At 48.2% G+C, this 15,083-nt stretch overlaps 1 protein-coding gene across 1 annotated transcript in view; it reads left to right on the top strand.

Moving 5' to 3' along the window:
• AGBL1 (AGBL carboxypeptidase 1) overlaps positions 1 to 15,083 on the top strand; it is a 354,668-nt gene that overhangs the window by 38,765 nt on the left and 300,820 nt on the right. The window contains exons 6-8 of the mRNA XM_027822795.3: positions 5,317 to 5,525; positions 10,648 to 10,813; positions 12,425 to 12,498. Coding sequence (XP_027678596.3) covers positions 5,317 to 5,525; positions 10,648 to 10,813; positions 12,425 to 12,498 — 449 coding nt within the window. The remainder of the gene's footprint in view (positions 1 to 5,316; positions 5,526 to 10,647; positions 10,814 to 12,424; positions 12,499 to 15,083) is intronic.

Raw genomic sequence — 15,083 nt, 5'->3', positions numbered from 1 at the left:
TATATATATATATATATATATATATATATATATATATATATATATATATATATTTAAAATAATGTAAAAATATGAGGGCTCTGGGGTGGGGCTGGTGATGAGGGGTTTGGGGTGCGGGTGGGGCTCAGGCAGAGGGTTGGGGTGCAGGGGTGAGGGCTCTGGGATGGGGCCGGGGATGAGGGGTTCATGATGCAGGAGGGGGCTTAGGGCTGGGACAGAGGGTTAGGGTGCAGGAGGATGAGGGCTCTGGTTGGGGCTGGTGATGAGGGGTGTGGGAGGGGCTCAGGGCTAGGGCAAAGGGTTGGGGTGCAGGGGGTGAGGGGTCTGGCTGGAGTGCGGACTCTGGAGTGGGGCGGAGTTGGGGATGAAGAGTTTGGGGTGCAGGCAGGCTGCCCTGGGGCTGGGGCCAGAGAGGAGGACTCCCCACAGCCTTCTCCCCGATGGCAGCAGCGAGCTGCGGGGGAGGCCCCCCTCTTCCCCTGGCAGCACACACACCTTGCACGACTGTCACTGCACATGCTCCTAGGACCCCTCTCAGGTCCAGGAAGCCCCCTTGCCTCCCCTGCGGTGGGTGTCGGTGGGGGGGCTGCCATCACATGCTCCCCTGCTGCTGCCCCTCACTGTAGCCTCACTGGGGGTGGGGCATGGGGCTGCCCCTTGCCCAGCGTGAGGCGGGAGCGGTGACTGCAGGTCGGGGGGAGGGGAGTCTCCCTGTGCTGGTGGAGGGTCCCACCGGAAAAGAGAGAGGTCTGAAGTGGAAGGGCAGGGTCAGGGCAGCCTGCCCTGGCACTAGTGCTTGGGGGGCACTAGGACCCTGCAGCAGCAGTTGATGCAGCAGAGCAGAATGCAGGATGGAGCTGCAGTGGGCAGCCACCGGCTTGAGGCAGCTCAGGGACCCAGGGGAGGTGCACCGGGGCAGCAAGTGGGGACCAGGGGACACTCGGGGGAGGCAGGCGGGGTCGGGGGAGAGACCCGGCCCCAAACATTGGTGGAGCCGGGCCCCCGGACCCTGATTATTGCTGGAGCCCGGGCACCACGGGCCCATATAACTCGCTGCCCCTGGAGTCACCTTAACAAGGAGCCCACATCAGCTGCTTGCTGAAACCACTGAGCCCACTAGATCTGAATCATCCCATTGTCCATGGCATGACTAGGCCCATCTTTGGGGAGAATTCATCCAGTTCCCTGGGCCCGTGCTGCTTCCCGCAGCCCCCATTGGCCTGGGACGGTGAACCGCGGCCCGTGGGAGCTACGATCGGCCCAACTTGCGGATGCTGCAGTTAAACAAGTTTACCCCTTCCAAGCTCTTGGAGACTGCAGGGTTAATTTAGCAGAGCATCTTAGCTTCAAACCACGTCCTTGGCATAATGAATTAATTGAGTGATTCTGATCAACAAAGAGAGCACCAAAGAGATTTAAATAGCTAGATACAAAGATAAATATTTCTTTGTTCTTCCTGGTAAGCAGTGACTTGCTCATCATATTACAGGTTGACTGAAATCCAGTTATGTGATTGTATAAACCAGGTGATCTCCAGTGGTCCCATGTGTGCAGCTTCAGAGGGGGCCGGGCTGAAAAGGAGAGGCTTCAGGAGCATCCCCAGAAACAGCAACACCCCTCAGGCCATAATGATGGCTGACTGGTGATGTGTACCTGCTATCCTCAAACCCTGTTTTGAGGTCCCCCGCCTGCCAAGCAGCGAACGAGGCAGAGTTCCCTTGAAACTGGAGGCTTGTGTTTTGTGTGAGCTCCTGGCTTTAGATGCGTCTTTAACCACTGTGGAACATCCAGGATGAAAGTACCAGCTGTGCTGGGTCCATCCAGGCAAAGCATGCCTGTTGTGTCATCAGACTCGCTCGCTATGTCCAGGCAGAGAAGAGTGGCCCAAATATGTCCTCATTATCCATTGACTGCAATGGAATATTAGTAGAAACCTGTAGCACAGTGGAGGACCAACAGCACAAAGGTTGAGAGGCAAAGGGCATTCTACCACCTACCACACAGGAGATGCAAATCCACTCCAGGAGGAGATGACTTCTTACTGCCTACAAACGTGCACAGTGCTGCTTGTATCTCTGTGACTCATACCCACCATCTGTATTTTAGCCAAAATACAGACATATACAGACAGGTGCATTGCGTAGATGGAGAGACCAACAGATAAGAGACAGGTGGGGAGGTTTCTGTTTTCCTTCCTGCCTTCTGGAGATTTTGGCATTCCTCCTTTTTTGCTCTTTCTCTGATTTGCTGACTAAAAAACTGAAATGGAAGAATAGAATGAGAGAGACCTGCCAATGGGAAGAGAACAGGAGAGGTTGATGGGATGGTCCAGGAGAGCCAACCAAACTGAAAGTCTCAATGAGACAACAGCATTTTGGTTCCTCACCAGTAATTCTCATCTCTTGTAATCAAAGTGTTGTGGGTATGGACACAGAATAATTCCCTCGTGTCCTGCCCTAGTAACCTTCCTTTCCTCTAGAACAGACTTCCCTAAATTAGTTCATAATGCCAATGTTTAGATCAGGGATTGGCAACCTTTGGCATGCAGCGCACCAGGGTAAGCCCTCTGGCAGGCCGGGTCAGTTTGTTTACTTGATATGTCTGCAGGTTCGGCCGATCGCGGCTCCCACTGGCCGCGGTTCGCCGCTCCAGGCCAATGGGGGCTGCGAGAAGCGGCACGTGCCACGTGCCAAAGGTTGCCGATCCCTGGATTAGATGCTACATTGACAAGTGCTACAGGAAACCTAAGAGAAATAAATAATGAATATACTCAGCCCTTAGACTGTGTAGTGCTTTTTATCCATAATGCACAATGGGAGGATTGGAAACTGAGGCACAGAAAGATCAAGTGACTTGCACAAGGCCATACATGTGAGTCACTGTCAGAGTCAGGAACAGAAGCCAGGCGTCCTGACTCCCAGGCTAGAGCTGGCTGAAAAATGGGGAAAAAAATCTTCAAAAAATATTTTACAGGAATTTTACTTTGGTTGAAATTTCTAACTAGCTCCACTCCCAGCCCTTTCCACTGCCACTATGCCCCATGGGTCCTGACAAATGGGTTGGAGTGCTAAATGGTGTGTCTCTAGCTCCATTCTGATTTCATTAGCCTCTGTACAAGGCAGGAGGCCACCCTGAGTCTGATTCACACTGCCCCCACCCCAAGCTCCCTGACTCTGCTCTGCCTCTTGTCATGTATATGTAGTTTTGCAGAACTCCCTAAGCAATTCTTCAAGGAAGATTGACTGATTTGAGGGGTTAGTCATCCTGCAGGTTAGCGAACATGACATCTGGTGGAGGATTAACAGGAAATCGTGAATCAAACCGTTGGGACTGATAAGGGATTCTCAAGCAATTAAAGTTTTCTAGCATGCGCGTGCACACCAATACTGAGTGAAGGTCAGAGGAGTAACACACCTGTGGTCTCATACACACTCACAATTGCCAGAGCGGAAAACATGAGATATGTTGTCAGAGCTGTGTGGAGGCCAAGAAGTAGGATAGCAGAGGCTGCTGCAGGCCTGGATTGAGGTGCAGTGGAATAACAGAGACGGCAGCTCAAGATTGAGGTGCTTCAGCAGATTAATGTGGTAGCTCAGGACTGGTATATCAGTGGGGTTGCAGGTCAGGATTGAAGTACATTGGCAGCGCTTTGTGTGGAGCTCTTTGCTCCCACCCATCCTCCCTCTTTGTGCAAGATCTCTGTGTGATGTTTCCAAAGAACAGATAGAGAAGACTTGCCACAGGGTCCTTCCTCCATCCCTCCCAACATCTCCTCCTCCTCATCACTGAGGCTGATGTTTGCTGTCTGCCCTTCACCTGCAACCCCTACACCTGCCCCAGTGACTTCCCATTCTCTCCTGGTTGCTGACCTCCCTTGGCCCCAGTCTCACTGCCTTTCTCTCTCCTCCTTAATTTCTGGCTTCCTTCTTCCTCTTCTCCCAGTAAATCTCTGCTGATGACTTTAATACTCCAGGTGTGAGTGGTTCTGGCGCTCTGTTTAATGAAACAGCAATAGATTGGAGCCCACTAGCCCTGGAAAACCCATACCAAGAGCTTTCTCTTGCAAACTGCATACAGTAATTGGGATTCAGGGGGCCCAACATATGCTTCCTGGCCCTGTGGGTTGATGAGCATGCTCCTGGCAGCTTCTGAAGTGTGTCAGAATGGGGTGTGTGGTGGACCAGCCAGGAAAAATACATTCATTCAAGGGCTGGTTTAAAGGGGAAAGAACAACCTGGAGCTTGCCTGTACTCGCACATGCTGGGGCATGGCAAGGAATGCAGGGAAAAGGCGCTTCAGAAATGTTGAATGGCAGTGTTGTTAGCTCTCATGATTTTATTGCGAGTCTTGCGATATTTGATGTTTGTTTGTCTTAAAGACCAAGCGTCTGGAGATGTGATTGTGAGAATCTCAGTGTTCATTTTTTGTAAAGAACTTTTAAACCTTTGTGGTTTTGGAGTAAAGCTTGAAAATGTGACCTGATCACACACAAAAAGCTCAGAAACCATAGGGCAAAGAAAAAGAAACCAAACATGGTGTTTTGTTTAAAAAAAAAAAACACTCGTGATTTTTAAGTTAATAATGATCTTCTGAGCCTGATTGATGATTAATGATTGGGTTGGGGGCCCTGAAATAGCAGAAGGGGCTGTGATTTTACAATCTCTGTTGTGCAATGGCTTTCATTACAAAGGGGTGTGTGAGCATGCATCACACCTTTCAGTAGCCAACACAATCTCATTGTCTGGGGCAGGTGTGACTGAAAAGTGGTTGGCTTTGTTGCCCTCTGTAGGTCAGTCTCCTTTGGGATCCATACTACTGTATGAGGATCACATGACCCTCTCCCAACCAATCATATTGCATCTCTCTTTTTCCCTCCTCAGCGGCTCCTCCCTCTTTCATATTCATTTTGAGGAACATAGGGGGTGCGGTGCGTGGGTCAGATGGAGGCAGCCACAACTACGGCTGCTGCCCTGTGCTCCATTCATAGTGGGTGTAAATAAAATACTTCAGGCTCCAGGGCTGTCAATCCAGCATCTCCCACTCGTGCCAAGCATCTCACTGCAGGAATTGTCTTTAGTTTTTGCTTTGCTTAGTGCTATGCCAAGCATGTGCTCTGTGCTTAACAAATAACAATTAAGGTCACCCATGCAAATTATTAAAATCAAGTTAACAAACATGTCTGTGATTGTGTGCGCAAGACCAAGTGTGTGCATGCGAGTGTGTGAGCATTGTGCATATATGTGACAATCATCAATCAGTACTTGTGTGTGTGTGTGTGGGGAAGTTTGTAACTCAGCCATATCCCTTTGGTTTCAGAGTCTAACAGCCGACGGGCAGTCAACAGAGGCTACCTGTGTGAACTGCTCAGGCTGTACCAGGACTGGCATCGTTGTGATGTCTCCAATAGGTACATCCATGTCCGCAGGGGTCTCCTGCTCTGCCTCAAACACATCACCAACATCCGATCTGCCAGGGAGACTTTCCTCAGTGCCCGTGGCCTGGAGATCCTCTTCACCACTGCACAGGTAAACACAATCTGGGGACTAGACTGAGCCAGCTCAGCAGCTGCTTCAGGCTTGTTCTACCGTTGCAACGTAGAATTCTTCTTATGTTTTAAGCGGAGCTGATTGAAAAATGGAATTTCCGTCCTGTAGAAAATTGCGATACTTTGACTATTTTTTTTGTCCTGAATCAGGACAAAAATTCAAAACATTGAAATTTTTCAGAGAACAAAAAATCAGTTCAGAAATGTTGAAACATTTCATCTTTAATGTTGATCTCCGTCTGTCTGCGCCTCTGCAGGGCCTCATGGGAATTGTAGGTCCAGGTCCCTCATGCCCCTATTCTTCCTATGGACCCTACTCCCTTGCTAGCTTGCATCTCCCAAGATGCTCCACAATCTCTCCCTGTGGCTGAGCCGCTGCAGCATCTCACGGGTGCATGGGAGATGCATCCTAATGGGACGTCCTTCCTGTGGTGCCTGAGGAATTGGTCACTGCTTCAGATGGGGCTAGGGGATCAGATGTAGCAAGGTTTCAATCAGGTTAATGGCTCTTGTGAACAGTAAGTCCCCAATGCATGTGGTGAATGGAAGCAGCTGTGTGAGAGCAATGTCTGTGACAGCCGATCATGGCTTGTTGCCTTTATAAGCCTTTATCAGTTCATGGTGCCTTCTGAGCTAATGTCTCCTGATAGCTCAGCCTGGGAGAAACACCCTGAAAAGTGCAAACACTGGGTCACCTTGCGTGAATAAACAAGATACGACGCACCAAGAATCCCGTGAAGAGTGAGAATGCTAATCCTTCCAAAGGTTGGAAGTGGAGCAGAAATGACAGCTTCAGGGGGTTCCAGTTTGCTTTCTCTACCACGTGCCATGGGAGATCTGTTGGCAGGGGAATCACCAAGGTTAATAAGTCCAAAATATCACATTCCTTGACCCCTAAAAGGTACATTTCTGGTCTTACACTGTCTCCCTGAGAGATCAAATGATGTTCTCCCAACCGCCTGGAGGAAAGGTACAACCCTGTGAGGATCCCGCCCAATTCCCCACTCACAGCTAGAAACCACAGATGAGTGTGTGCACATCACACTGCTGCCACTGCTGGGACTCTTCAGCATCCTCATGATAGAGAGATCCAGGGAGAGTGTGCTGGCTACAGTGAGAGACCTCCCTGCTCTGGGAGACGGAATCTACTGAAAGTCCCTGCCTAGATGGTGTTTTAACACCTTTACAAATGTATTAGCCAGTGGTGATTCATTCTATGTCCAGCTAACCTGGTTTTAAAGATGTTAAATTGATCTGGTTGGAAAAATTCTGACAAAATGTTCTTTCATTGGAATTGGCTGCATTTGCTTATGTGTTGAAACGGAAATGTTTTAAGACCATTTGATTTTAACGATGTTCCAACAGAGCCCAGGAAAGACTCATATGGAACACTGCCTGTCAGGTAGTTTTCTGTCAGAAACCTGCCTGCTTCCCTGCCAGCTCAATCACCTTGGATCCTCAGTAGCCCATCTGGCATGCTGACAGGAAGCCGAGAGCCTGGAAGCCTTGGGAGTCCTGACGCATGGCACTTCAGCAGCCTGGGCTTCTTGGATCCCCTGCTCTGTGGTAACCCATCAGATACCCTGCCCCAGAAATGGGGCTCCAGTCTCTTCTGTGGTGAATTAAAAAAAATGTGGATTTTCATTTTGAATCAGAACGGAAACAAATGTTGAAATATTACAAGTCTCCATGAAACAGAAATACTTTTCTCCACTCAGCTGTTGTGTTAAACTCTTTCTATGCTCATGCTTAAATGTGCTGGTTAAAACATGTTCGCAAACACATCTTTAAACACGACCTATTGGCCTAATCTGGCTGAAGTCTCAGACAGAGCTCACAGGCCTTGGAGGCATGCAGGTCGCAGTGAGATGAGAAAATGTTCTCTGCCCCGCAAGAGTGTGCAGGAGACGGTTGCATGCAGCACCCTCTCTGCTTCTTTATTATTTGCACATCTGATTTCTTTTTTGGCTCAGCTGGTATCTCCTCAGTCCCTGTGCCTTAACCTTTCCTCTCAGTTAATATTGTTATAGTCTCAACCTTTCCTATACTGGCATCAAATAACTCACAAATACACGGAGTGCAGAGACTACAGCACAGATGAGTTGAGTTCAGGTCAACTCTACTTTGGATTTCTGAACTAAGAATTGAGTCTGTTCACGGCTACTATCACCCTTCCAAGCAGCATGCCTGCAGCAACTTTACCCTCACACCACTGTTTGCGCATACATGAGATGCTATGTGGTTTAATCCGCACCTTTGGACTGTATCCAGAGGACTCCTGTTTGACGTTATACTGTGCTTCACAAACAGTTCTTTGCCCACTTACAGACCACATCATGTGAGGATCTCAAAGCATTTACAAACATTTGTGACCGTAGGCTCACAAAAATAGCTGCAAGGTAAAGTGTCTCTTACTGATAAGGAAATTGAGGCACAGAGAAGCCGAGCAACTTGCCCTGTATTAGACAGTGAGTCAGAGGCAAAGCTGTGACTAGAAACCAGTTCTTGTAGGCCTTTGCTCTTCCCTTCCTCAGAGCTGATTTCAGAATTGTCTTTTCTCCCACTCTTATTTTTCTAGCCTCCCCATAGGAATCCTGCCTAATTCCACAGACTCTTATAATGCCCTTCATTCATACAGGCGGAAGTGGACCAAGAGCCTGTATAAAATACAGCCGTTTTCCTTTTATTGCGTATTACAAAGCACTTCAGTTTGTTCACCAATCACCCTGCTGGACGAGCTGAATAGCCCCGGCCCTCCATATTTCCCACTGTGGGATGCTCAGCCAACGGCACTAACCATTTATTCTGTCTTCTGGATTGTTCCATTTTCAATGTCTACCGAGAGGGTGTAAACATTCTGAATGGTAATAAAAGATCATGTTGATGTTGCTCTTTCATGTATTGGTGCCTTTATGATGCTTTCTGTGGCTTCTACTGATATTGTGGTGTGTGAGGGCTCAGTCCCAAGTCACCAAGGATACAGACACTCAGCTACTATGCTAGCAGGCATGGTACAGCATAAGAAGCTAGCTAGACAGATGATAGCTATATTAGCTTTGCAGTCCTCTTCCCCCTGAGGAGGCTGTGGTGTATATATGTGCTGTAGCTATGAAACGACGATTCCTTTGTTTTCTCTGTATTGCACATATAAATGACTAAGAACTCCACCTTTGGGCAGAGGCAGCAACCATTTTGTTCTCAGAGCTGCTGTCCTTGTTCCAGAAGAGGCACTCACCCATTGCACCCTCCCAAGGAGACTTCCCTTTTTATTCTTGCTTGTCTTGTTTTCCTTAATTTAAAATAAAAGTCCTTCAAGCTGAAAATCTGTGGTTCCACTCTGTGTGTGTGTGTGTGTGTGTGTGTGTGTGCACGCACGCGTGCGCATGGGGAAAAACTAATGGAGATCTAGGAAACTGCCCCCGCATGGGATATGTCAGGACCACTGAGTGCCCAGCTGAGGTAGAAGCAGATGCAGGCTGGGACAGGGGCTGGCTAGCATGGAAACAGAGATGAGTAGGCTGGAGTTGGAGCAAGGGCAGTCTATTAAAACAATTGGCAATGGGAGTGTTCCTGGCCAGGTAGTGATGCTGAGCAGAATAGAGAGATCGTTTCCCTTAGGAGCCTATGTGCCTGAGGTTGGATCACCTGGGTGTGGGTTCTTGCCTGTGGATTGACTAAACCCTTGCTGAATGGCACAGGGCCTATTACTAGACCTGCAGGTAGTTGCTTCTGATGACTCATCACTAAGGCTAAGCTTTTGTCACAGATATTTTTAGTAAAAGTCAGGGACAGGTCATGGGAAATAAACAAAAATTCACGGCAGCCCGCAACTTGTCCCTGATTTTCACTAAAAATATCCCTGACAAAAGGGGTAGGTGGGTTCAGCACCCACTGTTGCTGGGGCTCCTGGGTCCCCCACTGATGTGGTGTGTGGGAGCTCCAGGGTCCTCCTGCCCCTGGGACTGGGCTGCTGTGGGGTCCCCTCACCCTGGACAGCTGGTAGCTGCAGCTGCAGCTGGGCAGATTCAGGGGCCTGCTGGCTGTCATGGCTGGGCAGCTGCAGGGTCTGCCAGCCGCTTGCTGTGGATGGGCAGCTGCAGGGTGCCCCCACCAGATTGGGGACTGGGAGCTGTGAGGACATGGCTGGCTGGGAGCTCCAGCCCCAGGGCAGAAAATGTCACAGAGATCAATGGAAGTCAAGGATTCTGTGACCTCTGTGACATAATCGTAGCTTTACTCATCACACTCTGGCTCAGGGATGACATGGGTGGCTGAGTAGGAAGTGCTGTCCCTTCTGAATCAGTATTAAGCCACAGTTCAGTGCTGGAGGGGACTGTGTTTTATGTAGACTTCCAGTTTGCTGGCACGTCTTAAAAATTAAAAAAAAAAGAAAAAAAAAAGTTGAGCTGACAATAAAATCTATCACAATTTTCAGAAAGCTAAAAAGCGAAGAAAAATTCATTTCTGGTGAAATGAAGCATTTCATTTGGATTTAGAGCTTTTTTTTTAAAAAAGTGTTTTTAAATTGGAAGGAAATTTCTGAATTAAAAGTTCTTTCAAACTGAAAAATAGAAACATTTAGACTTTTTTTTGTCATTTGTTTTAAATGATCAGTTCGGTGAAACTGACACGAATTCACAAAATGTTTTGGTCGCTGAATCAGCATTTCGTGCCCCCCAAAGAGCTCCAGCTGAAGAATTTTTCCCCACGCTAGCTGTAGGGAGGTGTATGGATAACTCAGTAGCAGGTGCTCTTTTTTTTTTTTCTGACCCCAGTGCCTTCGAATGATGCTAGGGAACCCTGTGCCCTTTAGATGGATGTACCAGGAGATGGTGAATGACCTGTAGAAGCAGATAAACTATTAAAAAACCAAGATGCTGTGCTCCCATGTAGACTTCCCTGCTGTGATAAGGAAGGAAAAGGATGAAAGAAAAACACGGGAAATATAAGGAGTTGATGCAGAACTGCCTGAATATTATTCAAATGCTGCTCTTTAAGGCTTTCAGGGAAGCAGCTATTTTAATGTCTGGCAGATCTGTGCAAGAGGAAGGATGCTTCTGAATGGCAAACATCACTGAATATTCTTCTTCATTGGTGCCTAGGATTGCCTGGATAGCAAGCTCCTGGATCCTATAGTAACTACAGTGGCCCAGATCCTGAGGAAGTGCTACCCCAAGGGGCCTCTGCCTTTGGCTACGGTACACAGCTCCTATTCCTTCTCTCTTCCTGGGAGTGTCAGCTCCGAATCTCCACGTGCAGGACCAGAAGGTAAATTGCTGACTGAAGAGAGAATGTGTGTGTGTGTGGGGGCGGGAACCGTGGGGGACTGATGGGGAGAATGGAAGGTCGGGGCCAGGGGTGAGAGGAATCTAGTCCTGAGCTTTTCATTTAAAACTTGCATGGTGGCCCAGACTGTTATGCTATAGAACTGGGTCTGAATCCCTCACTTTCTGTCAAGGCTAGCAGGGGAGATGTGAGATAGTGAAGGGTAGGGGAAATGAAATTAAATCCTTATTGCTTTAAAGTGACCCGAAGGAATGGCCTTGGGAAAGGCTGGAACTACTGTTGCTTCATGGCAACTGGGAAGGGAGGGTGTGTGTGTGAGAGAGAGAGAGCACAGCAGGTTTATATAATTTTTGGTGATGCCCAGAATGGAGTCATCCTGTCCATAGGACGGACTGTGGCAACCGCCCCAGACCCTGTGCTCTGGGGGGCCCTGCCCTTCAGCGGGACATGGGGTCCAGGGCAGCCTGGAGGGTTAGCTGGGGGAGAGGTGTCTGGCGCTGGCAGCAGCGTGTGACCCAGCCCCAGACCACCCCATTCCACCCTTTCTCCCAAGCCCCCACCCCATCTCTTTCTGGCTTCTGCCCCTTCCCCCGAGCGACACCAGGAGCCCCCCAAAGCACCAAACATTGGTGGAGCTGGGCCCTCTTTCCTAAATATTGGTGGAGCACAGGCACCACGGGCCCATATACCTCACCGCCCATGTGTGGGGGTGTGAGTGTGTGGGTGTGTGCACACATCCTTCCTTGCAACTTTTTTAGTAAATTGATACTGCCAACCAATGGCTCTTTTTCCTTCTCGAATAATCTGGCTGCGGCTATGCTATGTGAATGGAGTTTGTGAGCACTTGCAGGCCAGGAGGGTGTATGCTCAGGCAGGGGAGCAGCATACATGCAAGAAGCATGCCCAGGAATGAAACAAATATGACCTTGTGCACTGCCAGCCTTCATGCTCCTTACCAGCACCATTATGGCACAACCCAAACAAACCTCTGACTACTATTTCATGTGTGCAACCATTTTCAGCAAAGATTGTGGAGCTTCTGCTCTATACCTCCAAATTTCTGCCTCACCTCTTTAGAAGGTATTGATCTTCAGGATTTTCCTTGATTTTCATGGGACATTTCTGCTTTCCTCTGGATACTCCTGCTTCTTTTAGTCTAGGTATGTAGGACATACCATAGCAAGAATAAAACTCACCACCCTACTTGCCTACCCCACCTCCGGCAAACCTAAACCAAGCAAATCAAGCAATAAAATCCAGGCCCAAGATAATTTTTACCGCCCAGAAGGAAGAAGAGCCAGAGATGCCATAAAGTCCACTAGGGACTTCATTATTGCTATTGACTTTTACATGGAAGGTGCTCAGATACACCAGTAATGGGCGTCTAGGAAGCCCTAGATCCCATATGAAGCTGTATCTGATGGAACACATGGGATCTAATCTTTATTCTAAGTCTTACATTCAGCTTTGTGGTGGTTTATAGGGACAAGACATGAATACTGCACACGAGGGTGGCCTGCCTTTTTGGGGTGGGCTAGGGAGAAGGCTATTATGATGGAGGCCACCTGCTCCACCTCTTTTCTACTTTTGCAGATGGCTATGAAGATGATGGTGAGGAAGAAGTGGAAAAAGACCTGGATAACGAGGACCTGGAGCATAAAGAGGAAGTAGGTATATGAGTCACAGCTTCCTTTAAAATGCTCCATGTTCTGTGAAGGGAAGTTTTTTTGGTCCCCCCCACCCCAATTTTGAGCTCTGGTGGGCAGGGGTGCCATTTCAGATGAGGTGGGGGGCAATTTTAACTGTGATTCCAGAGGCTACTTGGGCACCTGAAAACTCTGTTTGTTTTTCAAATAGGAACTTAGGTAGAGTGCTCCTGTCAGATAATAATTTCTAATTCTGAAAGAAAGAAAGAAAGAAAGAAAGAAAGAAAGAAAGAAAGAAAGAAAGAAAGAAATATTAGACCCACTCAGCTCTAATACTAACATGTTCTGACATCTTGTGTCAATTAAGGGACACTGGTTAGGTTTAAAATTGTAATGTGTATTCTTACTTTGTTACTAATTCTTGAATACAACAATTGAAACAATTGTAGAAAAATCTAGATTACTTTCTGTCACTTTTTTTGCAGTTCATCAAGCTTGGAATAGATCATTTAACTTTTGGAAACATCCTACTAGGGCAAGACCCCATGAGTTTATACTGCACCTGCCTGGGGCTCTAGGGGTGTTACCTCACTACAAATAGACTAGAAACTCACCAAAAATAATGAGATTGGCTTTACAACTAATGACATTATGTAAAAATAATAGATTTGGTGTTCTTTTTATTTACATTCTGCTTTTTGAGCCTTCACAGTGCACTGGGGTCACATCTCCACAGCCACAAGGGCTAGAAACTTCATTTCTCTTTAAGAATGAAGGATGAAATCATCACATATCCACTTGACTCCAGGAGCTGGGGCTTTAAGGAAAACAATAATTATCATGAGACTCATGACAAAATCATGAGAGTTGGCAACACTGCCTTCTGTTTAGAGGCTAGTTACTTTCCAGGAGGGTCACACTACAGTGCTTGAATTGCAGTTTTCACAGGAGAATATTTAAAACCAAACACCAAGAAAATTCCATCTTTTAAAGTTAAGGAAAAATATTGAAACTTCTGAGGTATCTCAGGGCCACTGCAGGCAGGAAAGGAAAATTAACAGCACAGGAGCTCTGGGCAGCTCTTCCTCTTGAAAGAAAATTGGAGGGTCTAATCTTCTAGATGTTAATCAAGTAAAACTATTGGCATCAGTTCCTCCACTCATAGATATTAACATCACAGTGAACACGTGATAACATGTGTGGTCAATAACTATACACTTCATACTTAAATATCTGGGCCATCTTATCCAGAGTTACACATCATATATGCATTGGCTCAGGGACTACGTTTTCCCACTAGATGCCTTTGAAAATCTGGCCTTTAGTCTGTGTCCCCTTGTGTGACCAGACAGCAAGTGTGAAAAATTAGGACAGGGGGTGGAGGATAATAGATGCCTATATAAGACAAAGCCCCAAAGGTCGGGATGGTCCCTATACAGTTGGGACATCTGGTCATCCAAGTGTGTCCCTCAGTGCCCCATCTGTACAATGGGAATAATAGCATTGCTCTACCTCACCGAAGGGCTGTGATGTGAGGCGCTCAGATACTATGGTGATGGGGCCACATAAGTACCACAAGTAGAGTGGAAACTTTTCTATGTCACTGCTAACGCTTCCCTGGGTTTTGGCCCCTTCTTTTCACCTGCCCTCCTCACATCTCCCTCTTTTCTGAATGTAAACTTGGCTTAGAGGGCTTGGCTATATTTCTTCTGAGTCCCCTGCTTTCTCTCTGCAACCCCCACTCCCTCCCAGAGGGATTACTGTTTTACAGATTCATCTAATGACTTCCAGATCCTTAACCTTTCTTATCTTAATCACCCTGCCTCTGTTTGTAAATAAGACACTGACTCCCTGCCCCAAGGGCACAAGCTGCCAGAAGCACCTGTCTGCAGAACTCGCATTCCACACTAATTCTGTGCAGTTAAGAGGTCCGCCTGGGAGCCCACCTCCTGCAAGAAACTCAGGGTGAGATGTCCTGCAGGGCCGTCCTTACCCATACGCAAAGCACGTAGCAGTGTAGGGCACCAGGAAATTTGGGGCACCAAATTTCCTGGGTGCCCTGCGCAGCTGTGTGCTGCTCCAGTTCCGGCTCTTCCCCATGGCCTGTGCCCCTTTCCTGCCCCTTCCCCGCCTCAGCCCCACCCCTGCTCCGCCCCAGCCCTGCCTCCACTCCCCTGAGCTCAGCCGCACCGTCGGTGAGTGCTGGGGGGTGGTTCTCCCCTGCCCCCCAAGCCAGGCCCACTCCACAGAGGCCTGGGGCCAGCCCCCCGGCTCCTACCCCCTCAGAGGCCTGCGTAGGGCCCCAGAATAGCTAGGGACATCCCTGGTGTGTTGCCCTCCCTAATTGGCACCCTTGCCATTCACAGAGAGAAAGTTGATTTGTTTGTGGACCCAAAGCAGATATATAATCATATAGGGCTGCTTGACCGCAGAAAAGGCAAGAGCAACATCTTCCTTGGAAGGGCGGTCTCTTGAACACACAGCTAAATGGTGCAGGCAGACTTCTAGGCAGTTTGGGATGCAGCCAGTGGTGTAAGTAATATTATTTTCTTCCCAGTACGGGGTGGGGGGCACACCAGGTAAGAGTGGGGGGCACGTGACTTCCC

This window comes from Chelonia mydas, chromosome 10, assembly GCF_015237465.2.
Source record: "Chelonia mydas isolate rCheMyd1 chromosome 10, rCheMyd1.pri.v2, whole genome shotgun sequence".
NCBI lineage: Eukaryota > Metazoa > Chordata > Testudines > Cheloniidae > Chelonia > Chelonia mydas.
Note: the sequence above shows the minus strand (reverse complement) of the source record. Positions and strands in the feature narration are given on the sequence as shown.